This window comes from Phycodurus eques, chromosome 16, assembly GCF_024500275.1.
Source record: "Phycodurus eques isolate BA_2022a chromosome 16, UOR_Pequ_1.1, whole genome shotgun sequence".
NCBI lineage: Eukaryota > Metazoa > Chordata > Actinopteri > Syngnathiformes > Syngnathidae > Phycodurus > Phycodurus eques.
The window spans coordinates 8,459,638-8,487,176 of NC_084540.1; the positions used below are offsets into that span (position 1 = coordinate 8,459,638).

The following is a 27,539-nucleotide window of genomic DNA, read 5'->3' on the forward strand; positions in this document are numbered from 1 at the left end:
GAAACAGTAAATGGTCTCTTTGAAAGCTATATTTTCTGAAAACACATTTTGCAGAAATTATTTAATCTGGAAATTAATGTAGTTAACGCAACATACGGTGTAAAAAAAAATGTCAGTCGAGAATAAGTTTTGGCTTCGAGGTTTTGTCAGCGTTGACTAATAAATCGCACATAATATATAAACATTCATTTGGATATATTTTTTAATTCTCTCTACGATCTTCTCAGACCATGCATATACTGGCAGTTTACAGTGTTGAACTGCACTAGAGTAAGTGAGGTACAGTGTTTCGTGTACTAGGTTCACAAGTAACCTCTTGTTTTTTTTTGGGGGGGGGGGGGGGGGGGGGGGCATTTTACGCTCAAAACTTAAGACTTTTCAATTATTGTAATTCCCAAAAGTGGTGAAGGAAAAACTGACACAGAAGTTCTAAATAACCCATTTATCAATACAAAGACACGTGGTTACATACATTGACAAGAAAAATATCCACAAAATCAAAAGCTACTTGAAGCATTCACGTGTGTATTTTCTAGCAACCCATCCATCCATTTTCTTCGACCGCTTATCCTCACTTGGGTCATGGGCTGCTGGAGCCTATCCCAGCTATCTTCGGGCGGGAGGCGGGGTACACCCTGAACTGGTCGCCAGCCAATCGCAGGACACATACAAACAATCATTCGCACTCACATTCACACCTACGGGCAATTTAGAGTCTTCAATCAACCTACCATGCATGTTTTTGGGATGTGGGAGGAAACCGGAGTGCCCGGAGAAACCACACCCAGGCATGGGGAGAACATGCAAACTCCACACAGGCGGGGCCGGGATTTGAACCCCCGTCCTCAGAACTGTGAGGCAGATGTGCTAACCAGTCATCTGCCGTGCCAGCTATTTTCTAGAAATCTCCTACTAAAATATATTAGCAAAATAAAATAAGGTGAATGCTGTCAAAGTGAAGGAGGAGTCCTATTGGGCTTTTTTAGCCTGTGGGACTCCTGAGGCAGCTGATGGGTATCAGCTGGCCAAGCGGAATGCAGTTTGGGTGGTCGCTGAAGCAAAAACAGCATGGGAGGAGTTCGGGTGAGGCCATGGAAAAAGACTTCCGGACGGCTTTGAGGAAATTCTGGTCCACCATACGGCGTCTCAGGACTTTGTGAGTCGGTGGGGAGAATACTTTTAAGACCTCTTCAATGCCACCGACACGCCTTCACATGAGGAAGCAGTCTGGGGTCTCTGGGGCGGGCTCTCCTATCTCTGGGGTTGAGGTCACTGCGGTGGTTAAAAAGCTCCTCGGTGGTAAGGCCCCGGGGGTAGATGCGATTCACCCGGAGTTCCTAAATGCTCTGGATGTTGTGGGGCTGTCCTGGTTGACACGCCTCTGCAACATCATCAGGGACAGTGCCTCTGGATTGGCAGTCTGGGGTGGTGGTCCCCCTTTTTAAGAAAGAGGACCAGAGGGGTGTGTTCCAACAACAGGGAGGATCACACTCCTCAGCCTCCCTGGTAAGGTCTATTCAGGGGTGCTGGAGAGGAAGGTCCGTCGGGAAGTCGAATCTCAGATTCAGGAGGAGCAGTGTGGTTTTCATCCTGGCCGTGGAACAGTGGATCAGCTCTACACCCTCGGCAGCGTCCTCGAGGGTGCATGGGAGTTCGCCCAACCAGTCTACATATGTTTTGTGGATTTGGAGAAGGCGTTTGACCGTGTCCCTCGGGGAGTCCTGTGGGGGGTGCTTCGGGAGTATGGGGTACCGAACCTCCTGATACGGGCTGTTCGGTCCTTGTACGACCGGTGTCAGAGTTTGGTCCGCATTGCCGGCAGTAAGTCGGACTCGTTTCCGGTGAGGGTTGGACTCCGCTAAGGCTGCCCTTTGTCACAGATTCTGTTCGTAACTTTTATGGATAGAATTTCTTGGCGCAGCAGAGGCCCGGTTTGGTGGCCTTAGTATTGCATCTCTGCTTTATGCTGATGATGTGGTTCAGTTGGCTTCATCAAGCTGTGATCTCCAACTCTCACTGGAGCGGTTCGCAGCAGTGTGTGAAGCGGCTGGGATGCGAATCAGCACCTCCAAATCTGAGACCATGGTCATCAGTCGGAAAAGGATGGCGTGCCCTCTCCAGGTCGGGGATGAGATCCTGCCCCAAGTGGAGGAGTTAAAGTATCTTGGGGTATTGTTCACGAGTGAGGGAAGATTGGAACGGGAGATCGACAGGCGGATCGGTGCAGCGTCTGCAGTGATGCGGACTTTGTATCGGTCCGTTGTGGTAAAGAAGGAGCTAAGCCGAAAGGCGAAGCTCTCAATTTACCGCTCGATCTTCGTTACTATCCTCACCTATGGTCACGAGGTGTGGATTGTGACCGAAAGAATAAGATCCCGGATACAAGCAGCCAAAATGAGTTTCCGCCGCAGGGTGTCCGGGCTCTCCCCGATAGATAGGGTGAGTAGCTCGGTCATCTGGGAGGAGCTCAGAGTAGAGCCGCTGCTCCTCCGCATTGAGAGGAGCCAGATGAGGTGGCTGGGGCATCTGATTCAAATGGCTCCCGGACACCTCCCTGGTGAGGTGTTCCGGGCACGTCCCACCGGGAGGAGACCCCCGGGGACGACCTGGGACACGCTGCTACATCTCTCAGCTGGCGTGTTAACGCCTCGGGATCCCCCCGGAGGAGCTGGATGAAGTGGCTGGGGAGAGGGAAGTCTGGGCGTCCCTGCTAAAGCTACTGCCCCCGCGACCCGACCTCGGATAAGCGGTAGAAAATGGATGGATGGATAAAATGAGGCAAAAATAAAAGCAAAGCTCATATCTACAAGCTTAGAGTAGTTACAAGCAGAGCTGTCTTGCAACTTAAAAGCAAAGTCTGAGCCACGCATGTGAGACCTGTAACATGTTTTTTTTTTTTTTTTTTACTTAGTGGTTTTATGATTACAAAAAATAACTGAAAAGACAAGCTTGAGATTATAAAACCTTTGACCACCAAACTTAGCTACCACTCAGCCTGAACGTGGGCAACACAGAACCAAATATGCACATAAACAAACATGGAGGAAGCCTGAGAGCACAGGTAAGCCAATCAATCACATTCTTCGGAAAAGGTTAGAGGCAAAGATGCAGGGGGAAATGGCGAGCTGATGGTTCACACGAGAAACTCAGTCTATCTATATTGGTAAATTCCGCTGGAATCTCCCTTGTTGTAGCTTCCAGGATTGTGGTAAGGAGTGTGGCTGGTGTTGAAACCCTGGTTTTCTCCGGCACCCTGCGAGTTGTAATTGGACTGGTTGGTGAAACCTTCCAAGGGAAAAGCACAAGTAAACTCAAATGCAACAAATTGTTCAGTCATTTACATACTCCGTGCATCACTTTTGTGATGGCTGGACCAAAATAGAATTAAAATTATTAGACTTCACTCACCATCATAATTGTAGTCCTGGTTTCCTCCAGCCCCACCAGTCACCTGGCTCGGGTAGGCGGTGCTGTAAGAGTATCCACTTGCACCTCCCTGATTAAAATTCTTCTTTGCCTGACCGTAGCCCTGGCCATATTGGTTATAGTTGCCCTGTCCGGAAGCATTGCTGGCCTGGTAGCTCCCTATAGATGCACTATTCACACCCAAGGGAACCTGAAACGATGACTTCCCACCCCTTGTAGGGAGTTTCTTTTTGTGGATCTTAGCAGCAGCCGTGGTATTGTAGGCTCCATCACTCTCATAGTATGAGCCATAGGAGCTTTGTGCTGACCCCTGTGCTGTGTTGGCTGGAGTACCACCTGAAGGGCCACCTGACGGCGCACTTCCTCCACTCGCCCCACCATTGTTGTAGTAATCTGAGAAGTAACAGCATGGGAAATTTTAAACAAGCAGCTGGCCACATATAAAAATCCATCACACCAAGTAAGAACAAAGTATTTATTGATAAAAATCACATTTATTGGAAAAAAAGCCTAAAACATGAATATTATGGAATTTTGTGAGTGGAAGTACTTGTGATAAACTATTAAAAAAGGAGCATCATGCATTCAGTGCAGCAATGATTGAATAGTCCATAAAAGCTACATCAAGGCTCCATTCACACTGCAGGGCATTGATGCCGATTCGGATTTTTTGGTAAATCCGATCTTTTTATGTTGTACTTTATTTTATAAAACAACTGCGCCTTCTACTGTGGACGGAACGTGTATGTGACGTCACACGCATGCGCGCAAACCAGGACGTCACATTGCGCATGCACACAAACACGAGCTGCCGTGTTGACCGAAGTAAATATGGGCCCTCGAGCAGGTCTCATGACTCATGATGGCGATTTCAAGGACTTTGTGCAACCGGAGCCAACATTTTCTTATATGCATCAGTTCTAAAGAACATATATATAGTTCTTTTCACCACAGACTGTTTTCTGCTCCTTCGTCGGCCGTCCATACAGCACTCATGTCATATACACATATCCATTGACCATATATGAAAGAGGCCTTGGTTGGATATTATAAATCAAAATTGTACTGTTCACATTAGGAAAATCAGAATTGACCTGCAGTGTGCACCTAGCCTTAATTTGCAATGAAAATGTAACCACTGTAGATGTCACAAATGAATGTGTAATATAAAACTGTTCCTCCTCTGTGCTGTTTGGTCAACTGTATGGAAACAGAAATAAAAGGCAGTCTGTGTCCAGAAGGAAATTTGGTGTCTATTTCCTACAGTGCTTCCCTTTGTGAAGCCCTTCATCCACTCTCACAAAAGAGGCGTCTTCTAAAATAAATCCACCCTGTCGACGTCCAGATATTTGATACATCCACAACAGATGGTGACTTATGGTTGCATGTATGCAGAGGCAGATCATCTCGCCCAGGTTTGCGAATGGATTGACTGTTGTGGTCGTGGACTTGAAGGGAGTTCTGGATGCAGCTGGAACACAAGTGTGATTTTTCTCTTCTCTACTATATTTTTTCTTGTTTGTAAAGACAGGGGAAGATCTATTTCTCAAACTCTTGGTAGCCATAGAAGTCTGAGACAAAGTCACCTAAAGAGTGAGACAAGGCAGAGAAAGGAGGGAAATGTCAAAATTAGTTTTTGCTTATTGGGAATTTGTTCTGCCTTAAAAGCAGCAGTCAATTGGATTTATTGGGCCAGATTGCATTAAAAGTGCCTTATGATCTTTTATAAAAAAAAATAATAATAATAATAATAATTTAAATAAATAAATAAAGATTTCCCTGCTCCTGTCACACTCGGGAAGGTCAGTCCCTAGAACGAGCTGCCAAAAAGATGGGGAGGCAATGGGGGCGATTTGCAAATGAGATTTAGGCCTGTGGCTTAAGGCTGAGAAATTAAAAAATCGTTCAACTTGGAATCACCAAAGAAATAGTTCTCGATAATACTTCTTGCTCAGAGATTTCTCTTGGTGGTTGTGTGATGTGTGTGACTTGGTGAGTACTGGGCAGACCTAAGAGAACCAACCACACAGCAGTACACTTGCAGGCAGACTGAGCGGTGCTTTAATTTCTCACATTGTAACGGTAACAATCCAATCAAAATAGGAAAAGAAGAAGAATACTTACTGTATCCAGACATTGAGTTGTTGCCATAACCATATGTGCCGAAGCCTGTTGAGTAACAGACCATTAGTCAATTTTGATCAGATGGAAAAGAAATGGTAACTGCTGGCAGTGTAATAATCTGTTAATGGTTCTCTGAGCCAGTAATTCTCCACTGGCTGTTCAGTGTTATTGCCATTTAAAAATAAAATTGAGATTGCTATTTTGAAGGTTCATGTTGAAAAATTACATTGTATAGTTTAACTTCCATAAAAGTTGATGAACCAGTCAAGAACCTCAGCTCTAAGGTGTGTGTTTCTGGTGTAGTAAAAAGGCATTTTACCTCCTGGGCCACAGCCCGCTCCGTTATTGAAACCCCTGCCCCTTCCACGACCACGTCCTCCTCTCCCTCTGCCTCTGGGGATACCAGTATCGCCAGGAGGTCCCATCATGCCATAGCCTTCGTTGTTCTGAATGGGAAATCATTACAATTTGCACTGTCGGGTCAAGACTACAGTAAGGACAGAGATCAACTTTCTTTTATCCTGAGTGCTTACCATTGGAGGTCCCTTTTTCTTTTTAGCAACTTCAGTCACAGAACCCTCAGGGAAGAGCTGATCCAAAGCGGCCAGTGCTGCATAAGCTTTGGCCACCTTCTTGTTGGATCCGGTCCCCTGGAACTTTTGCCCATCAATCTCGACCTCCATGACAAAGCGCTTGTCATGGCTGCCACCAGTCTCTGAGATGAGCTCATATTTCAGGCCACGGCGCTTCTCGTTCAGCTCCATCACCGGGTTCTTGCCATGTTTGGTCAGGATTGGTCCCTGTTGGCGGGTGGTCTACAACAAAAAAGATGCAAGGAGTTTAGTGAGGACAGAACTCACATTAATCACTGCTTCATGCATGTAATTAGTGATGTACCGATACCACTTTTTTCAGACCAAGTATGAGTCCAAGTACTTACATTTGAGTACTTGCTGATACAGAGTACCGATACTTGATTTACTGTCTGTCATTGCTATTGTCTTGCAAATTGTCTTTTATTTGTATGAAATACTGTTCAAAAACAAACTTGTATTCAACATTGCACAAGTTTCACGCCAATTTAAAACATTTTACACAACCAAATATTGTTAAAAACAAACTTATTGAACATGGCATAATTTACACTCAACTATAACATTAAAATTTACAATTATTGAAATAATTTGTTGTGTTTTATGTATGAGCTTCATTATATACAACACTGTGAGGTGCGCGCATATAGACAACCCATGTAGATTTGATGAAAAGACAAGATGCAAGAACGTTGCGGCAAAGCTGCAGTAATAATTTGTTTTTCGTAGCGTAGGAAGAATATATCCTTGTGAATATTATCATATTTTTATATCTGGTGTTACGTCGTTTACTGTGATACATATGCTATCAGTTAGCCCAGTGCCGTTTTGCATCATGTGTTAGCATTAAGCAAGCGACGACAAAGCTGTGTTTGTAAGACGAAGTATGCGTTTGCTTAACTATACAATGTGCAATTATCTGTGTGTTTAGTTTTACAGTAAACTTCAACTGGAGTGTTAATAAACACCTTAAAGCAAGCACACAGTGACTTTTAAAAAACAAACAAAAAACTATTTGCTATATGCCAAACTGCACACAGCACTCTCAACGATGACAGGCTGCCATTGGGTGCCGTAGCATCAGAGTGTTTTTACCAGTCCAAGTAGAGTACACAGGTATCATCACCGATACAGACACCGGTGTCAGTGCATCCCTATAGCTCTATATATCCCAGTAGTTCTGTACCTCTGCAGGATCAGTGGAATCTACGCTGGCTGTTCCTGTGGGCATAGGAGCAACTTCATTGGCTGTTAGTACTGGCTTAACATCCTCCACAATAACTGGTACTGCGGTTTCTTCAGCTTTTACAGGCTCTGGAGTTTTTAGTTCCACTCCTGTGGGTAAACCCATGTCTTGCAGCGCCTGGAGATGTTTAAACAAAGGCATGTTTGTACAGAAAAAAGCAACAAAAAATAAATAAATAAAAAGTAAAAAAACCAAACTATTCAGTGGGCTTTGAAGTCTCATTTTCTATTTTTCACATTTAAAACAGTCATAGGTGTAATTTTATTATGATTTATGTAAACATTGTGGAGACAATATCAGCCAGCAAAAGTTTGTGTCAACTGAGCCTGAACTGAAAATGTTATTTGCTGTAAAGCTGACTCACTTTGACAGCTACATGTAGCTTGGCAGTCCGCTTGGATGGACCGGAAGCCTCAAAGGTCTTGCCATCAACGTCTACAGCCATAGTAAAGACGGGAACATGAACCGGGCCGGTCTGTGATATCAGCTTGTACTGGAGACCTGGCTTCAGCTGGTTGAGTCGCATCAAAGCATTCATAGCCTGGGGAGGATCAGACTTATCCTCTGCAGCTGATAGGAATAGGACAATGACACATTTTTTGTACTTATAGTCTAACAAGACCATGAAGTCACAACGGAAGTACAAGACATATAGAAGTTCAATCAAGGAGAATATGGATGACAGTAGTAGTTTTATTCAACTCAGGACAGAGCACTTTTTGTTTGAAGCCAACCACTTTTTCAAGTGAGCAAAACTATTGGAACATACATTAAGTTAACTTAAAGTGAACATTTAATATTTGGTGGCCTAACAATTACTTGCAATAACTGCATCAAGCCTGCAACCCATTGACTTCAGACTGTTGCATTCTTCATTTGAAATGCTTTTCCAGGCCTTTACTCAAGCCTCCTTCAGTTAGTTTGATTCTGGGGGTTTCTCCCTTCAGTTGCCTCTTCAGGAGGTAAAATGCATGGTCTATTGGGTTAAGGTCCAGTGATTGACTTGGCCAGTCTAAGACCTTCCACTTTTCCCCCCTGATGAAGTACTTTGTTGTGTTGAAAGTATGATTTGGGTCATTGTCTTGTTGCATGATGAAGCTTCTCCCGATTAGTTTGGATGCATTTTTCTGTAAATTGTCAGACAAAACGGTTTTGTAGACTTCCGAAATCATTCTTCAGCTCCCATCATGAGTTAGATCATCAATAAAGACTAGTTAGCCCGTTCCAGAAGCAGCCATGCTAGTCCAAGCCATGACATAACCTCCACCATGCTTCACAGATGAGCTTGTGTGTTTTGGATCATAAGCAGATCCTTTCTTTCTCCATTCTTAGGCCATGCCATTACTTTGGTAGAGGTTAATTTTAATCTCATCAGTCCATAAAACTTCGTTCCAAAATTTATGGCTCATCTCTGTACTTATTTGCCAAATTCAATCTGGCCTTGCGATTCTTTTTGCTGATGAGTGGTTTGCATCTTATGGTATGGCCTGTATATTCCTTCTCTCAAAGTCTTCTTCGAACAGTGGATTGTGATAGCTTCACCCCTGCCCCGTAGAGGTTGGCAGTGATCTTACTGACTGTTGTCTTTGGGTGTTTCTTCACAGCTCTCACAATGTTTCTGTCTTCAACTGTTATTGATACCCTTGGCTGACCTATTCGATGTCTGTTGCTCAGTACACCAGTAGTTTCTTTTTCAGGACATTCCAAATTGTTGTATTGGCTATGCCCAATGTTTGTGCAATAGCGCTGATCCATTTTCCGTCCTCTCAGCTACAAAATGGTTTGCTTTTCTCCCTTCTTTGTTACTCATGTTTGCTTAACAGCATATGCAGTTTTCACAGGTGAAACCCAAAGTCAAAAACAAGCACTATCTAATGTCTAAGCAATCAATCTAAAAGGCAACACCTGAGAAACTAGAAACACCCATCAGTCACATGTTCTAATACTTTTGCTCCCTTGAAAAGTGGGTGGCTTCAAACAAAAGGTGATCTGTCCTGAGCTGTTTCATATCTAGATGTAAATAGCATGAAATAAAAGCTGGTATTCTGAGCTTTTGTCTCATATTCATCTTTTGATCTAAAACCCAAATGTCTTCAGTATATAACAAAAAATAAATAAAAAATTGACCTTGCCGTACCAATACTTTTGGAGGGGACTGTATAACATTACAGAGACTGCACTTAATCACTTATACGATATCATGTAAATCTCTGGTAAATGTAATTTACATTTCTTCTGCAGTTTTTTCTTCTTCTTATTGGGACTCTTGTCTTCAATTCCCTCCTCTTCTTCAATGGGCCGTTTCATTGGTGGGGCGTATGCTGTACTTGGCGGGATTTGCACTGATCACACAATTATTAGGGAAAAAAAACAAAAAACTGTTATTTCACTTTTATGTATTCAATTGTATTTCAACATGAAAAAATAATCCTCTGACTCTTGTGCACAGAGGTTGTTTACCTATATAATCAATTGGAGGTCCAGGAGTTTTCTTCGGTATCTTAGAAGGAAGTGGATCCATTCCAAGCACTTTGTGAAGCTGTCCAAAGGCTGACAGTCTTAAGGCATGCTAAAGACACAAAGTTTGTTCAGCCATTATCATTGCATCACCAAAGAGAGCAGGCTATTTTCAATAATTTAGATTGGTCAATCATTTGTAACAACTGACCAAATTTGCATATAGGAGATTTCCACCCAATGCCAGCGATATATGAGTGTTTATTTGATTTCGGGCACTTTTGATTTTAGTTTTTCTCAAAAATAAAATGTCAAAAACTATATATACCTACCTTACCTTAATTGTCATCTTTCTGTGACTCAGAATCTGTTCATGTCAATATATATTGATTTAAGATTTTTGTTTTAATTTGGTCTTTTCGTCAGATACGCTCGAGAAATGTCATTACCGCCGCAATGGCATATTGATTAAAAATGTATACATTTTGTGATGGTAATGACGTGATGGTAATGACATTTCAAAGTTTTTTAGCTAACTATGCTATGCTGGTAGAGTTACCTTATTTTTTTCTTTTAGCTAGCTAGTCCTGTACAATATTTTATATGATTATCAAGTTTTTACAGGAAAATCTTAAAACATATTAACACAAGTCGTTTGGTAATGACATGCAATAAAAATATGTGACTTAAGGGCACAAATCAGGAAAAAAAACTTACTCTTCCAGTTATCAAAATGTCCGACTTCTCTCTGCCCTATCGTGCTTGAGTGACGAGACAAAATGACACAGGGAATTAAAATAACGTTTTTTAATAAACTTGGTTGATCTGAAAATGGTCAATGTGGCGGTCATGACAGCAACTTTAAGGGACAGACTTATTTTAGTAAAAATAAAAGACAGAATTTGAAATGTTTTGTGAAGATTATGAGAAATCATTAATTCTATTATATTTTAAGGAATTTATGGTACAAGTTACACCATTTTAGCATTTTTTAGTAGAACAATAGAGCTTCATATATCCAAACCCTGTGCTAGGGACAGGGTGAAAACTGTAAAATACCACCATAAAACTGCTCAAAAAAGGTCAAAATATACTAATATTAACATGAAATTTTAGACATTTATAATTAGGCACACCCACTGCTGGTTATTGAAAAAATCTATTTAAATATATATTTTTCTTTAAATTTTACATCAAGGACACAAAAAGGCCTGTAATCAAATAAACACCCATATAGAATATGAATATGTGCTCACACGGCAGGGCACCTTACTTACTTGTGCACTCAATGTGATGTCTTCTCTCTGCTGGTAGTCCAAGTGAGATATAGCATTTGTGGGCTCCTTCTCACATGGATCAGCAATTCCAGCTTCATCTACCGAAGAAAAGAAAACCTATAATGTATCACCACCTTTGCCTTTTTGAAAACACGCAAAATGGCACAATTCAGTTACTATATTTTCCGCACCATAAGGCACACCGTATTGTAAGGCGAAGTCTCAATTAAGGGGTCTATTTCTGTACTTAAGCCATACATAAGGCGCACCTTATTATTTGGCGCATGCTAAAACAAGGTAACTGAAGCAAAACAAGGAGTTTGGTTGAACTTTATTCTACTACACATTTAAAAATATTTTTTTTTTTTTGCAATCTTTTGTCACAAATCCATCGAAGTCCCCATCTTCTGTATCTGAATTGAACAGCTGGGCAATTTCGCCATCAAACATGCAAAGTTCCCTCTCGTACTCGTCAGAGTCAGTCTCGTTGCCGGGTGGCTGTTCAGCAATGATGCCGGCTTTCGCGAAAGCTCGGACAACAGTCAAAGCAGATACCTTAGCCCAGGCATACACAATCCATTCACATATGGTGGCGTAACTCGCTGCCTCTCAGTCTTAGTAAAGGTGTGTTCGCCATCTCTCATCCATCGCTCCCACGCCGCTCGCAACTTCACTTTGAACGCCCTGTTTACACCAATGTCCAGAGGTTGGGGTTTGCTGGCAGTTGCTGCGCCATGGTGGTCCTTGTGCGGATGGCGAGATGGCGCCTTTTCATAAAACAAAAGCACCAAGACGGACCTCCTTGAAAGTGTTCGATCTTCATGTCTTGTGCTATCGTTATTGCCTTCAGTCGAATGGTGACTGTAGAGACGCTTCTCCCGGCTGTTCTTGTGCTTGATTTTGAATTCTCTCGCGGCTGCTCTATTCCCATTCATAACCGCGTAACTGATACGCTTACGAGGTCCAATTGAAACTACAGGCTGTCTCTTCGCTTATGCCATTTTCGGGGGTCCTTAGCCAAACAAATGTTGTTTAGCTAGTACAGTATACCTACCGGAGGCGTGGCGGAGGTAAGCGTACGTACTGTACGTGGCTTTACGTAATGTTCTCTAATTGGTTTATCGCTGCCAGCGCACGTAGTGTAGTATTACGTCCCTATGTCGGCGGGAAATGGTCCGACAGTCAATGAAGCGGAGCGCGTACCAAATTTGCACAACATTTTCACAGATTTTGGAAGTCAGTGCACACATAAGGCACACCGGGTTAAAAGCCGCACAGTCGATTTTTGAGAAAATTAAAAGGATTTTAAGTGCGCCTTACAGTGCGGAAAATACGGTACGTATACACAAACTTACCTGGCATCAGGATTCCTGAAGCCAGACATTCTAAGACTCTGCGCAGAGCTTCTCCTGCCATCATGGGCCTGTTTCCTGTGCCAATGGCTTTCTCACAGATCAGTTCCAGTGGCTACACAGCAGAAGACCATTGTTAAGCATCTTAATTAAACAGACATACAGTGCTGGATAAAAACTGTCAACAGAGCTCAGTTTTAGCCTCAAACTATTATGAAACTGCAGTGTTGGTATATACACTTGCTTACACTTGCTGTATTGCTATTGTGTGTGGGTTTTTTCTTCTTTTTTACAGTATACAGGCAAGTTCAAATTTAATTCAATTCAACTTTGTTAATGTAGCCTCAAATAACAAGAGATGTCTACATATCAAATTGGTCTAGAACCACACTCCCCACACATTTAGAGACTAGGGATGTCCCGACTCAACTTTTTCACTTCTAATTCGAGATCGATATTGCAGCCTTGAGTTATGACCGATACCGGTCCAATCCGATATCAGCAATAGTGATACATATTTTACTTATTGTATAGTATGGAATGTTACAAAAGGCTTGATCAACTGATATTACTCAAAAAGAACTATAATCAGCAACCGTAGGTATGAGCCATTTATTGAAAATCAACAGGTTCCATCAAGCAACTTTAAAAATAAGAATGTACTACAGTTGAATAAAATAAAAATTTGAAAATTCTGACAATAACTTAAAAAAAAAAACCCCAATAACAAACATTTAAGTTGCAACACAACCACTGCTTAACTTAAAACATATTCTACATTTGAATAGATTAAATAAAGTTAATTAGAACGCTACGGGCGGCATGGTGGGCGACTGGTTAGAGCGTCAGCCTCACAGTTCTGAGGACACGGGTTCAATCCCCGGCCCGGCCTGTGTGGAGTTTGCATGTTCTCCCCGTGCCTTTGTGGGTTTTCTCCGGGCACTCCGGTTTCCTCCCACATCCCAAAAACATGCATTAATTGGAGACTCTAAATTGCCCGTAGGTGTGACTGTGAGTGCGAATGGGTTGTTTGTTTGTATGTGCCCTGCGATTGGCTGGCAACCAGTTCAGGGTGTACCCAGCCTCCTGCCCGATGGCAGCTGGGATAGGCTCCAGCACTCCCGCGACCCTAGTGAGGAGAAGCGGCTCAGAAAATGGATGGATGGATAGAACGCTATGGAAAAAAAACTTAAATAAATAAGTATACTTTTAAATTGCAAAATAGTGCAATTCAGTATTTATTTATTTTTTTACTGTCAGTATATGGTGGGAACAGCATTTGCTTTCTCCACATATGCAGAAATACACTTTTGAACTTGATGCAACCAGGGTTTGGTTTTATTGCCAATGCAATGGCAGATAGTAATCGTGTAGTGAGGCTCGAGGTGCTCAGCTGTCTCTGTGTGTGCCTTGTTCGGATTGCTCTTCCTGCTGTGGACGTCTTGACCTCTGAGCGGTAGTGTGGTGCATGCAATAAGATATACTTTCTTTGTTATTGTGTGTAAGTACTCACGATCAAATATTGTTATTTAAGTCGTTTTAACAGAGTTTGAAGAATATATGCCAGAGAGTATTGTTATACTGCCTGTCTGTATGTGTTTATACAGTGTTTGTGTACCAATATTCATGTGTTTGAGGGATACAAGTGTCACAAGATCAATGCTAATTTTCGTAATGGTGTTTTCATTCATTGTGTGTTAGGTATGAGCTAGTGATTTTTGTGAACAAATACAAAGAAAGAAACAACGTCTGTGATGTATTTGAACATTCAATATGTGTAATTCTTTTGTTATGTCTGTTAAGTATTACAGTGAACTTCAACTGGAGTGTCAATAAACGACTAAGTGAGCACATTCACTCTTACTCCTTGCTATTATGTTAGCACCTTAGCAATCTGTTGTGCTCATCTGTGCTCTTCGTGCCTTCCGGGCACTGCTGGATAAAAGTGCTGTAGCGGAGCATGGAATGGACGGCTTGTATAAGAGTGGTAAAATATGAGATTTTAGATCCATTCCAACTCAGATACGCGTGGTTTTTTTTTTTGCTGACATTGGACCGATTTCCAATCTCAAAGATCGGATCAGGACTAGATTTGCGCCCTGCGTGTAGTACCACAAAATGCTGGGCTGCACTGAGCGCTACTGGATGTAGGTACAGCATAATTAAGAGGCAGAGAAGGTCCCTTACTAAGATGCAGTAGAGGTTGTTCCCAAAGAGTAGAGAAAACGTATTTGAGTAATATATGCCATGTTTGTAAGTGTTTCTGATAACCGACGCGACAGTCCAAACCTCTGTTTTTGGGCCACGGTTCGGTATGGTTGCAGTGAAAAAATAATAATTCAGTATCAATTGTATACCGCGTAACACTGATTTACGTTAACGGTTAGTAAAGAACACTTTCAATGGGTAACTGTTTCTTATTCCCTGACTACTTAAATACAGGTGATGATACAATACTGTAAAATATTAAATTAAAACCAATTTAGGCAAAAAAAAACACTTTTACAGTCAAAGAGGTAAAGAATTCACTGAAATATCTATGGCAGGGCACAAACATAATGTGGGTTAGGCTTTACGCGATCAGGATTTTTGGGGCCGATCACCGTGTTTAAAAAACACCGATCACCGATCCGATCACAAGATGGAGGAATGTGTCTATTTAAATGACCTGTTCATTTACTGTATACAGTTGTGTACTTAATTGCTAAAAAATATATATATTTATAATAAATAATGTATCTTTGTTCCTCTATTTATGCCAGTGATGCATAGTGACAGACAGAACAAATGAAATGTCTTCTATTCGATGGAAGGAAGTAAATACAGTAATTAATGTATCCACTTTTTGTGACATATTTGTTTGTTGGTGTGCCGTGAGATTTTTCAATTGTAAAATTATGTTCCTTGGCTCCATAAAGGTTGGAAATCACTGCTCTAGTCAGATCGTGTATTCTAATCAGTTAGGTCAAACCAACATTACATGACAGAAATAATAATAGTAATTTAATTACTTACTGTAATTTAACTTAATTACTTACTGTAATTAAATTATTTTTAATTAAATTACTTCACCCACACCGAAGCTTTAGACCATGATTCGACAGAACGGCGGCATGTTTACGTACAACCGTTATCGCTAGCTTGCTAGGCTACATATCGTTTTTGTTGCCTGCTTGTGAGCCGTATCGTATTAAAAGTACGTGAATATACCTCAAGCAAGCCTTAAACGAACGTCCTCGCCACATACACACATTTTCCCACATTTTGTCCTTCTAATACAAAGTCGACGCGCTCCACTCTTGTTGTCGTCGCCACGGTAACGAGTGTATCTGGTCGCATTTGAGTTGACAAGATAAACCCCAATGATCATAAAAAACGGGATGCGCTGGTATCGGAATACAAGATTTTATTGCAGTAGTCTGACAGTGCAATCGTGAAAGAGCAGATTTGTCTTTTAGTCCGATCCGGGCATGACGTGTTGTCTGTCTCAGACGTGTTGTCTGTTCCACACCGCCGACTTTTATTTTTTAAATAACTTAGTTGGCCGTCAGATATTTACAGTACTACGTCAAAAGACACGTGACAAGGCTAAAAATAAACTAGCTTTTGGATTTAAATATACTGTGCACGCAGCGACGCGGAGTAAATGTCTTTTGCAGAGCCGATCAAGGACGTCATCGATCGGATTGGCAAATTATGACAAAGCCGATCAGCATAAAATGCTAAATATCAGCCGATACCGATCAGGCCGATAAAATCGGTGTAAAGTCTAAGGTGGGTTGAGCGTTTTCATTAAGTGACCAAACCCCATATCTCCGACCAAAGAAAAGGGTTGCAAAACTAGCAATATATGCTCCCACCGCACACGTTTTCTTGTGTTTGATTTATGTAACGAGGTAGGTATGTTCAAAAGTATTCTCGATCGACACTTGCTTCACTGGTTTCCTTTTCAAAGTCGTTTGACTGTCCTGTGTCAAAGAAACATCACACTATACCAAGATGCTGACACTGAAGATGCCTAATCATATTGCTTGTTTAATTTTAAGTATGGAACATTTGCAGACAGTAAAATGTGTCTACTGTTTTCACTCCCTAATCATTGTACTCAACAGTGGCACCAAAATTTATACACAATGGAGATTTGACTGAAGTCAGTGCTGCTTTAAATTTTTGTCTTTCCACCCTGCCAGAGTTGGACATGTTTTAGATTTTACAGCTATTATTCAAAGTAAGCTGGGACAGGCTCTTGCTCACCCGTGACTCGAGTGAAGATAACTGGTAAAGATGGATGGATTTTTTTCCACTTCTTTGAGCTGCACTTTGAGCCCACATACAGTTAAAACTATTCATCTGAAATCCCTGATATCCCTTCAAAAGTGGCAGCATCCATCCATCCATCCATTTTCTACCGCTTATCCGGGTCGGGTCGCGGGGGCAGTAGCTTTAGCAGGGACGCCCAGACTTCCCTCTCCCCAGCCACTTCATCCAGCTCTTCCAGGGGGATCCCGAGGCGTTCCCAGGCCAGCCGAAGGACGTAGTCTCTCCAGCGTGTCCTGGGTCGTCCCCGGGGTCTCCTCCCGGTGGGACGTGCCCGGAACACCTCACCAGGGAGGCGTCCGGGAGGCATCCGAATCAGATGCCCCAGCCACCTCATCTGGCTCCTCTCAATGCGGAGGAGCAGCGGCTCTACTCTGAGATCCTCCCGGATGACCGAGCTTCTCACCCTATCTCTAAGGGAGAGCCCGGACACCCTGCGGAGGAAACTCATTTCGGCCGCTTGTATCCGGGATCTTGTTCTTTCGGTCACGACCCACAGCTCATGACCATAGGTGAGGGTAGGAACCAAGATCGACCGGTAAATTGAGAGCTTCGCCTTAGCTCCTTCTTTACCACAACGGACCGATACAAAGTCCGCATCACTGCAGACGCTGCACCGATCCGTCTGTCGATCTCCCGTTCCATTCTTCCCTCACTCGTGAACAAGACCCCAAGATACTTGAACTCCTCCACTTGGGGCAGGATCTCATCCCCGACCTGGAGAGGGCATGCCACCCTTTTCCGACTGAGGACCATGGTCTCAGTTTTGGAGGTGCTGATTCTCATCCCAGGCGCTTCATACTCGGCTGCGAACTGCTCCAGTGAGAGTTGGAGCTCACGGCTTGATGAAGCCAACAGAACCACATCATCAGCAAAAAGCAGAGATGCAATACTGAGGCCACCAAACCGGACACCCTCTACACCTTGGCTGCGCCTAGAAATTCTGTCCATAATGAACAGAATCGGCGACAAAGGGCAGCCTTGGCGGAGTCCAACCCTCACCGGGAACGAGTCCGACTTACTGCCGGATATGCGGACCAAACTCTGACTCAGCCCGTATCAGGGAGTTCGGTACCCCATAATCCCGAAGCACCCTCCACAGGACTCCCCGAGGGACACGGTCGAACGCCTTCTCCAAGTCCACAAAACACATGTCGACTGGTTGGGCGAACTCCCATGCACCCTCGAGGACCCTGCCGAGGGTGTAGAGCTGGTCCACTGTTCCACGGCCAGGACGAAAACCACACTGCTCCTCCTGAATCTGAGATTCGACTTCCCGACGGACCCTCCTCTCCAGCACCCCTGAATAGACCTTCCCAGGGAGGTTGAGCAGTGTGATCCCCCTGTAGTTGGAACACACCCTCCGGTCCCCCTTCTTAAAAAGGGGGACCACCACCCCAGTCTGCCAATCCAGAGGCACTTTCCCCGATGTCCACGCGATGTTGCAGAGGCGTGTCAACCAGGACAGCCCCACAACATCCAGAGCCTTAAGGAACTCCGGGCGAATCTCATCCACCCCCGGGGCCCTGCCACCGAGGAGCTTTTTAACTACCTCGGTGACCTCAAACCCAGAGATAGGAGAGCCCGCCTCAGAGAACCCACACTCTGCTTCCTCATGGGCGTGTCGGTGAAATTGAGGAGGTCTTCGAAGTATTCTCCCCACCGACTCACAACGTCCCGAGTCGAGGTCAGCAGTGCCCCATCCCCACTATACACAGTGTTGGTGGTGCACTGCTTTCCTCTCCTGAGACGTCGGATGGTGGACCAGAATTTCCTCGAAGCCGCCCGGAAGGCTTTCTCCATGGCCTCACCGAACTCCTCCCACACCAGAGTTTTTGCTTCAGCGACCACCAGAGCTGCATTCCGCATGGCCAGCCGGTACCCATCAGCTGCCTCAGGAGTCCCACAGGCCAAAAAGGCCCAATCGGACTCCTTCTTCAGCTTGACGGCATCCCTCACCGTTGGTGTCCACCAACGGGTTCAGGGATTGCCGCCACGACAGGCACAGACCACCTTACGGCCACAGCTCCGGTCGGCCGCCTCAGCAATGGAGGCGTGGAACATGGTCCATTCGGACTCGATGTCCCCCGCCTCCCCCGGAACATGAGCAAAGTTCTGTCGGAGGTGGGAGTTGAAACTCCTTCTGACAGGGGATTCTGCCAGACGTTCCCAGCAGACCCTCACAATACGTTTGGGCCTGCCACGTCGGACCGGCATCTTCCCCCACCATCGGAGCCAACTCACCACCAGGTGGTGATCAGTTGACAGCTCCGCCCCTCTCTTCACCAGATTGTCCAAGACATGCGGCCGCAAGTCCGATGACACGACCACATAGTCGATCATCGAACTGCGACCTAGGGTGTCCTGGTGTCAAGTGCACGTGTGGACACCCTTATGCTTGAACATGGTGTTCGTTATGGACAATCCGTGACGAGCACAGAAGTCCAATAACAGAACACCACTCAGGTTCTGATCGGGGGGGCCGTTCCTCCCAATCACGCCCTTCCAGGTCTCACTGTCATTGCCCACGTGAACATTGAAGTCCCCCAACAGAACAATGGAGTCCCCAGCGGGAGCGCTCTCCAGCACCCCCTCCAAGGACTCCAAAAAGGGTGGGTACTCTGAACAGTCAGGACCCGTCCCTTCACCCGAAGGCGGAGGGAGGCTACCCTCTCGTCCACCGGGGTGAACCCCAACGTACAGGCGCCGAGCTGGGGGGCAATAAGTATACCCCCACCTGCTCGGCGCCTGTCACCATGGGCAACTCCAGAGTGGAAGAGAGTCCAACCCCTCTCGAGAGGACTGGTACCAGAGCCCAAGCTGTGCTTGGAGGCGAGCCCGACTATATCTAGTCGGAACTTCTCGACCTCACACACCAGCTCGGGCTCCTTCCCTGCCAGAGAGGTGACATTCCACGTCCCAAGAGCCAGCTTCTGTAGCCGGGGATCGGATCGCCAAGGTCCCCGCCTTCGGCCAACGCCCAGCTCACACTGCACCCGACCCCTATGGCACCTCCAACAGGTGGTGAGCCCAAGTGAAGGGGGACCCACGTTACCCTTTCGGGCTCTCCCCGGCCGGGCCCCATGGGTGCAGGCCCAGCCACCAGGCGCTCGCCTTCGAGCCCCACCACCAGGCCTGGCTCCAGTGGGGGGCCCCGGTGACCCGCGTCCAGGCAAGGGAAAACGAAGTCCATTGTTTGTCGTCATCATTAGGGGTCTTTGAGTGGCAGTATTACATTTGATATTGGACAAAAATTCTGCCATCTTATTTTGTGGCTTCCAAAAGTCCGATCATATTACAGTTATTCAGAGGCTAAAAACTCACCCAGCCACCAAGTGGAGTCCATGTGGGGATGCGGGCACACAGGTCTCTTAGAACCCGAATGACGATTACACAGGAGCGCAGCCCGTTAGCTCTGGCCTAAGGACACAATAAAGGAGGGGGGCACGGGGTGACAAGCAAATTGAGTCAAATAGGAGTGATGACAGGGAGCTATGAAACAATAATACATTAAAAATGAAATTAAGTTTGAAAATGAAGCCACACAGACTATAAGACCTTAGCGTATTCACTGTGGAAATGTTTTAAGGCAAAGTGAAAACATGTAATGACCCATACCCAGGTTTGAGTGATGAGTCTACTGACAATGGTATTGCTCGCATTGTGACTCAAGCATAAAACATTCAAATCGAATATCAACAAAGATGATTCCAACATAATCCAAGCTTTGAATGAGAGAGCCGAGTGAACCATTTTAAAGAAATCGGAAGACTGCATGTTTTGTCAATGGGGTAATGCTATAGTCAGTGAAAGTTTAACACACACACACACACACACACACACACAATAGAACAGTACTCAAGGTGCAATATTCCTGATGGATTTGTGGCACACTGCAACATGAACATAGAGCAAGGAAAGATGAGGCTAAAATGGCTGCAGTAATGAAGCACTATTAAAATGACCACACACACAATATTATCTACATTCAACCAACCTACACTATGCAGATCTTCCGTATGCCATATTTCCTGTGCGCAAATAAATTTTTCTAAAATGTGCTGATCTATCCACCTGGCAAAAAAGACCTCCATATGCTGATTAAAAACCAGGCTTTTTGGCATAGGTGTGCCATTCATACTTGTTAATGAGCACTGAGAAGTGCTCGTCAATACAAATTTAAACAAATGAGAAAGGTTTAAGAGAAAGTAATTTTGCTTGCATATTGGAAATATTACATATGGTAGATATGACTGTGTGACTTTTACACAGCACAAAGCGTACTTTCTCTTCAAAAAGGCTATGTTAACTAGCTCTTGTTCGTTTGACAACTTGTGCCTGTGGATATTCTCATTCATCCAGGGCATTTCATTCTTAGGGCATTGAATCCATAATCAACAGAACTGTTCTGGTTGTCTTAGATGTTTCGCCTTTCATCCGAGCAAGCTTCAACAGTTCATGCAACAAGGCTAGTTAGGACAGCTGCTTTCGCCTGAGTTTTGGGTTTGGAAGCCCAGCAATTTATCCTCCAAGGTGGAGGCACCAAAAACCACCCCCAAAAGGGTGATACCATTTACGGTTTGAGGCATGCCTCTACCTTAGAGGATAAGTAGTTTGGTTTCCACACCAAAAAACATAGGCTCGTGTTGTCCTACCTAACCTGTTGCATCAACTGATGGAGCTTGCTCGGATGAAAGGTCAAACGTCTTGTAAGAGAACCAGAACAGTCCAGATGCGATCGATTCAATACACGGGAGGACAACTAGTTGTACTACTACTAACGTCAACACTGGTATTATAGAAATATTGCACCTGGATACCTGGTTAGTCCCAAATGCCCATGTATTTTTGCTTAACTGAGTTAAGTTACTTTTCAGCCAAATGAATGCAGACAAGTAAACAGCTGTGAAATTAAAAATAGAACTGAAATAGCCCTGCAGTTGAACAAGTAACTAACTTGAGAACACTGTAATGGAAAAGGTTTCAAGTAATTACTCCAGGAAATACACTCCATAAGAGGCATTAAAGATAAATACACACGCCAAATGAAACACAAAGACAAAAGAGCATATCAATCAAACTTTAAACTACTTCTGTTTTATAGACAAATAAAGACAAGATCCAAACCTGGAACCACTTAGCGTGGCGAAGAGACGCCAAGGCAGTTATGCATTTCTGCCTGTCCAGAGCATCCGGGGGATCGTTGACTGATAGCGTTTCTATTGGCAGGTGGAATAAGAAGACAAGGTACAGTTTGACCAAGGGGAGTTCTGTCATCCGGCCAGGGGGAACACAGGCAGCTTTCCCAAACCACAGGCAGAAGAGGTAAGGGGAGGGCGACTCCTCTACTGGACAACCACCAAATTCTCTGAACCGCCGACTTTGATATGGCTTTGCATGTTACGGCAGCAACAAAATCCACTTAAAACCAACTAGCAACAGTAAAGTGAAGTAAATTGGCATTTACAAATTAAAATGCGTACGGGGAGGTTGCTTCTCCACAGTTGCATCAGTGTTGGGCTTTTTCTGAGATTGACAGGAGGAAGAGCCCCTCCCCTTTGCCCCAATACTGGGTACACTGCACTTTGCCCCTTCCGAGACAGAGAGCGGCCAGTTGGTCAAAGGTCCAGCGTCCCTAAAATTGACAAACTAGAAGGCTTGACAGAGAGAATCAGAATTGGAACCACAGGTACATGTTATCAGGTACACAAAAGGTGGGTATCAAAACAAGTCTGCACTGCAGCAAAATTGATGGCTAACAAAGACCCAAACTGGGGGTCACCATCAGCACACGGTTGCAGAAGAGGCCATGGTACATACAGCACTTCCTGACATCTTTATCCTCATTTCCACCAAACGGTGATGGTTCAATCCGTATGGTATGGACTTATAGTTTTCACTTTACAATTCAGAAAATGCTCTCTGTTGATAAATTAAAAATTAACACTTTGGCGTCTTCGGTGTTACCATGAATAAATTGAATGTCAAGAAAACAAAAGGAGGCGGCATTTACAAAAAAATAATTATACTCACTTATGAAAGGAGGATTCAAAGTCATGTACTGCATTTATTTTTGTGTTTTTTCATTGGTGAGTTACACGCTGTCTTGTTGGTATGCTGTGATGTCACACTATTTACTTGAGCCCATCCCGCCTAAACACCCTGCAAGATGGATCAGGGATAGCCTACTCCAAACCATACTAAAGGGAAAATTACCGCTTGGTGGAAACATGGAATTATTTGAAGTTTAAACCTGTTGATAAATTTAACTTGATTGCTGCAAAACTAAATTTAAGATTATTTTAAGTATACAAAACAAGGTAAAGACCACATAGATCTTCAGGGGCTGCATGCGGAATACATCATTTTTTGTCCTTATCTGCAACTCAAAGCTCTGTGAAACAGCTCGGTGAAACACTGCAGTCAAAAGCCCACCGCTGGGTTAACCAACCAACCAACGACAGTTTCACAATACCTTGTGCTACTCATTTTTGCTGCAATGCAAACCGTTCATGGATGATAAAACACATGCAAACAAAGTGGTCTCTTTTTGTGTTTGTTTAAATTCTCAGTAAGCCTTCATTTCTTTAGTGACCTTGACCATAGTGAGGGAAGACAAATCCATGTCTTCAGCACTCAGGAAAGCTACCTTCCCTATACTGTATATTGGGCCATCAAAAATGTACAATTACATTACATGGAACTATGAGAGTGTCTACAGAGCTATAAGTATAGCACAGTTTCATTATGTGACAGTGCATTCTTGTCCCCTAGCTCCATTGAAGGCCCAATAAACAATATCTATCGTGTCTGCATGGCCTCCCAGCTGGGGGTGTAGGGGTACCACTAAAAAAAAAAAAAAAAAAAAAAAAAAAAAAAAAAAAAAAAACACTGCAATATTGTGGCACTTACCGCCAGCAGCAGCCTTCTCCATATCCTCACGAACCAATGGGGACGTCAGGTGAATGGTGAGGGTGAGAGGGGGCTCCTTTGTGTTCTTGATAATAATACAGGCCTCTCGGAGGTGTTGACTCACAACATACTGGTCTTCTGTGACGACCTACAAGAGAGATAATGACATTTCACTTGTTAACCATATGGCTCACTTTATTTCTTGTGTTCATATCATTCAGCCCGTGTGACTTCTTTGTAACCCATAAGTCTGTAGGCCCATCACGTGTATGCTCTGATAAACACAGAGCTAGCAGTACATATCTGAGTGAGTTTAAATAAATAAATAAAGGGGTTTCCACAGGACAGAGGCCCCTCATACAACACCCCACCAAATCCAGATAAGGTAACCTTGAGCAAGGAATGCTTTCATCAGATGTGGCTGATTAAAACTCAATACACATGAACAGCACAGAAGTGCACGAGAGGTTGTATTTTTGAGGCCTCCTTTGAATAGTAGTATTGCATACTGCAAATACCTGAAAACTAGTCTCAAAAGAAAGTTTTTGAAAATAACAGCAGTGTTTCTGTTCAAACGCAAAAAAAACAAAACAATTTTTTTTTTTTTTTTAAAAAGTATTTAAAAATGCAGGACATGCGCATTCAGTGTAGACAACAACATTAATCTAACAGGAATGGGACGGTACTTGTTCGGTATGCTGTGCAGGGTACAATAAATCCTTATGGACTGTATCAGGCATCAAAGTGCAGCTCATGGATGTGCTAAAGTGTGACGAAAATTTGAAGCAACACCAGCTTCATTTAACTCTCCGGGTGTGGATTAATTTCGGTTTCACCTATGAATACAGTGGGAGTGGAAAACCCATGACAAACATTTTACCAATTGCAAGCATTGGTTGAAACATGCCTTGTACTTAAAAAGGAACCACAAGCAATAGGACTTCTCCTGCTTTCATATCCAGATACGCTAGGTGTTAAAAAGATTTGCAGCCCTTTTCTGTGGTTGAAGATGTGTGGTTTGGTCACTTAATGAAAACGCCCAACCCAAGTAACAGCTGGATTAAGCGTGTGTCGATTGGTCATGACTGCAGAGTGGGGTGCAGGTAACTGTTACACAAGCAATATTATTATTTTTAAATAATACTACTGTATTGTCCTATGTATAAAAGTAGTCAAGGATTAAGAAGCAGTTTACAATCAGAGTTGTTGAAATCATGGTTAACTGGAAATAAGTGATGCTATTCCGTATACAACAAAATGCAGTTTTTGCTGTCAAGCAAAGTAAAGAGATAATTTTTGAACTAATATTTGTTCTATTCATGCACAGAACACTTACCAAAAACATACCAAACCGGGGATAAATGACTGGCAATGGGGCCTTTTTTGTTGTGTTTGTGCTTAAAATACTTCTCTAGCACTTATTCACCTCTGCACTAGTATCACAGATCAAACACACATTCAAGCACAGGGTGTTCAAAATTACTGTTTTGGTTGAGACCCGGGAACAAGCATTCTTGTTGCTGTTAAATTAACATAAACTCAAGCAAAAATATTAATTAGTATTTACAGTCATACTTGTATGACTATGTGAACAGGGATTTGTTTTTTGTAAACAAATTAATCAGCTCTCACTTTTAAGATTTTCAAACAAATTAAGATCTGCTCTCACCTTAAGCTGTGTAACCAGGTTGTCGGCCACCTTCTTTAGCAAAGTGACGGTTGGCTTGTCCTTACAGAGGAGCACCAGCTCAAGGTCCAGATCTCCCTTCAGGAGAAGGCCCTTGGCCACCAAGCCCACCCTCATCACACCACGAAGGGTACGTGTGACCTGTTCTTTGTGCTCACTGCAACATGGGAAAGACGAGCGTAAGTAGGCATTAAATCCTTCAATAAGTTTTTCGTTTCAAATATGTAAGTAAATCAGTCGACACTCACCTCTCCTTATCAACATCTGCACCATTACCGTCACACTTCTCTTGTTTATCCAGCCAGTCTGAGACCGCCTTCAGGGCTCGTTCGGTGTGGGACACCATGTTTTGCACATTCTCCAGTTCTTCCTGAGAAGGGTAGATGGCAGAATGTTTGGCCATGACGTGGCGGTCGTCGTGCAAAAAAACACGCAAGGAACGGTGCCGCAATGGAGGGGCCTGTGGGTAAAAAGAAGCAGACGTATTATTGTAAGATAACTACCAGAGAAAGTTCAGATTTGTTTAAGGTAGAAACAAAGTCAGTGATTACCATCTTAATTCCAGAAACAGGGACACTATTTTAGGAGCAGTGGTCTCTTATCTGTAAAGTGTAGAAAAATAAAGTTATTAGTTTTCTTCAACGTCATTTAGAACTCACACTGATGAAATTGCATTGTGAACCATTCAGTCTTTGTTTAACATAGAAATGTAGTTCCCAGTAGGGTTAACAACAAAGTTATACTACGCTGATACTGCTCTAATATTTATCAATAAAAGACCAATAGTGCATTAACACCTACGATTGCTGCCTATCAAAGACGCAATGGGTGTTGAAGTGGCTCGTGATTTATGCTGTAGGTGCTTCAAATAAAATGGGGTAATCGTCCCAACAATAAGCAGTAGAAAGGTTATATTCAACAACCTAGCACCAAGCGCCGCCAAACACGAAACAATCGCTAAATCGCGTGATAGGGATTAATACATCCAACACATTTATCCGTTAGTATCCTTCACATCTGACGGCCGGGGGGGACAATTGAAAGTGCGTCCCCACAATCTCATTTGGTCAAGTTTAAAAGGCGACGCCATTTTAATTCAGCACCAGTGATGGCGATGGCTGCTAACGTTCGCTAGCACACCATCACAAGAATACAGCTAGCACATTGTTCGTCGATGTGCTCACTGAGTTACAATGGTTACGAGCATGTACACCGACATCACTGATTTGTCCCAAATAAAGGGACATAAATTAATTCACATTAGGCTATCAAACATAAAGCAGCACGACAAAATGGCACCCAAATGCACCATTTTTCAATGAACGTGTTAGCTTAGCCTCACCACGAAGAAAACCCTTTTATTAGCGAGCAAAGTCGTTCACGTAAGAATATGTGAATATATTCCGTCGGGTTTACTAGCGGACGCAACTCAACAATAACGTATTATTTTTCGTGCACATGCTAACGTTTATATTCGTCATTTTACTCACCTCGGTCGTTTCCTCTGCAGAGTGCACACAACTCTGTTTCAGAAGAAAGATCGTCGTCAATTTGGTTACGCCCACTTTATTTTTGATTGGACTCTAGTTGGTCGATTCTTTTCTCCAGCCAATAGAAAAACACATTCAGTATGACATAGTCGTCGTCATGTTTGAAACACTTACGTCTGAAATTCTGAACGATGGAATAGACTGGTTGCTCACAATTGTATTTAATTAACCTTCTTATTGTCCATCCATTTTCCCTAACGCTTATCCTCACTAGGGTCGCGGGTGTGCTGGCGCCTATCTCAGCTGACTCTGGGGGAGAGGGGATACAGCCAATCGCAGGGTGCATGTAGTCAAACAACCATTCACACTCACATGCACACCTCGAGTCGTCGATGAACCTACCGTGCATGTTTTTGGAATGTGGGAGGAAACCCACCCAGGCACGGAGCGAACAGGTAAACTCCACGGATTTGAACCCAGGTCCTCTGAACTATGAGGCAAATATGCTAACCAGTCAACAGCGTGCTGCCCTAACCTTCTTATTATTTCATCAAAATTCTATATCCATAGATCTAAAGTTATGTGCAAGACACTAAACTCCATGAAGCTTTTTGGATACATAAAAAACTATGTGTCCTCCAAACCAACCAACCCAAAA

At 43.6% G+C, this 27,539-nt stretch overlaps 1 protein-coding gene across 2 annotated transcripts; it reads right to left on the minus strand.

Annotated features, from left to right (window-relative positions):
- Nucleotides 1-427: 427 nt before the first annotated feature.
- On the minus strand, nt 428-26,937 carry ilf3b (interleukin enhancer binding factor 3b). 2 transcript variants are annotated; one of them, XM_061699586.1, is made up of 18 exons: nt 26,882-26,937; nt 25,943-25,993; nt 25,640-25,851; nt 25,374-25,548; nt 23,705-23,852; nt 21,920-22,011; nt 20,117-20,212; nt 12,479-12,590; nt 11,124-11,221; nt 9,850-9,958; nt 9,618-9,731; nt 7,754-7,959; nt 7,330-7,506; nt 6,084-6,365; nt 5,870-5,996; nt 5,551-5,595; nt 3,409-3,819; nt 428-3,285 (listed from the first exon to the last, which is right to left on the minus strand). In XM_061699586.1, exons 2-18 carry the CDS (start codon nt 25,943-25,945, stop codon nt 3,152-3,154), a joined length of 2,541 nt encoding a protein of 846 aa, XP_061555570.1. In that variant the 5' UTR covers nt 25,946-25,993; nt 26,882-26,937; the 3' UTR covers nt 428-3,151. The 2 variants fall into 2 exon arrangements, with proteins under 2 accessions (XP_061555570.1, XP_061555571.1); XM_061699587.1 differs by lacking the exons at nt 428-3,285; nt 3,409-3,819 and adding an exon at nt 3,888-5,012.
- Between the last annotated feature and the right edge of the window lie 602 nt (nt 26,938-27,539).

Coding starts and splice junctions, on each gene's coding strand:
- ilf3b (XM_061699586.1), bottom strand. Junction 12,591..20,116: donor GGACTCCACTTGGTGGCTGG/GTGAGTTTTTAG, acceptor TCTGCTGTGTAG/CCACTGGAACTGATCTGTGA. Junction 7,507..7,753: donor AGCTACATGTAGCTGTCAAA/GTGAGTCAGCTT, acceptor AAACATCTCCAG/GCGCTGCAAGACATGGGTTT.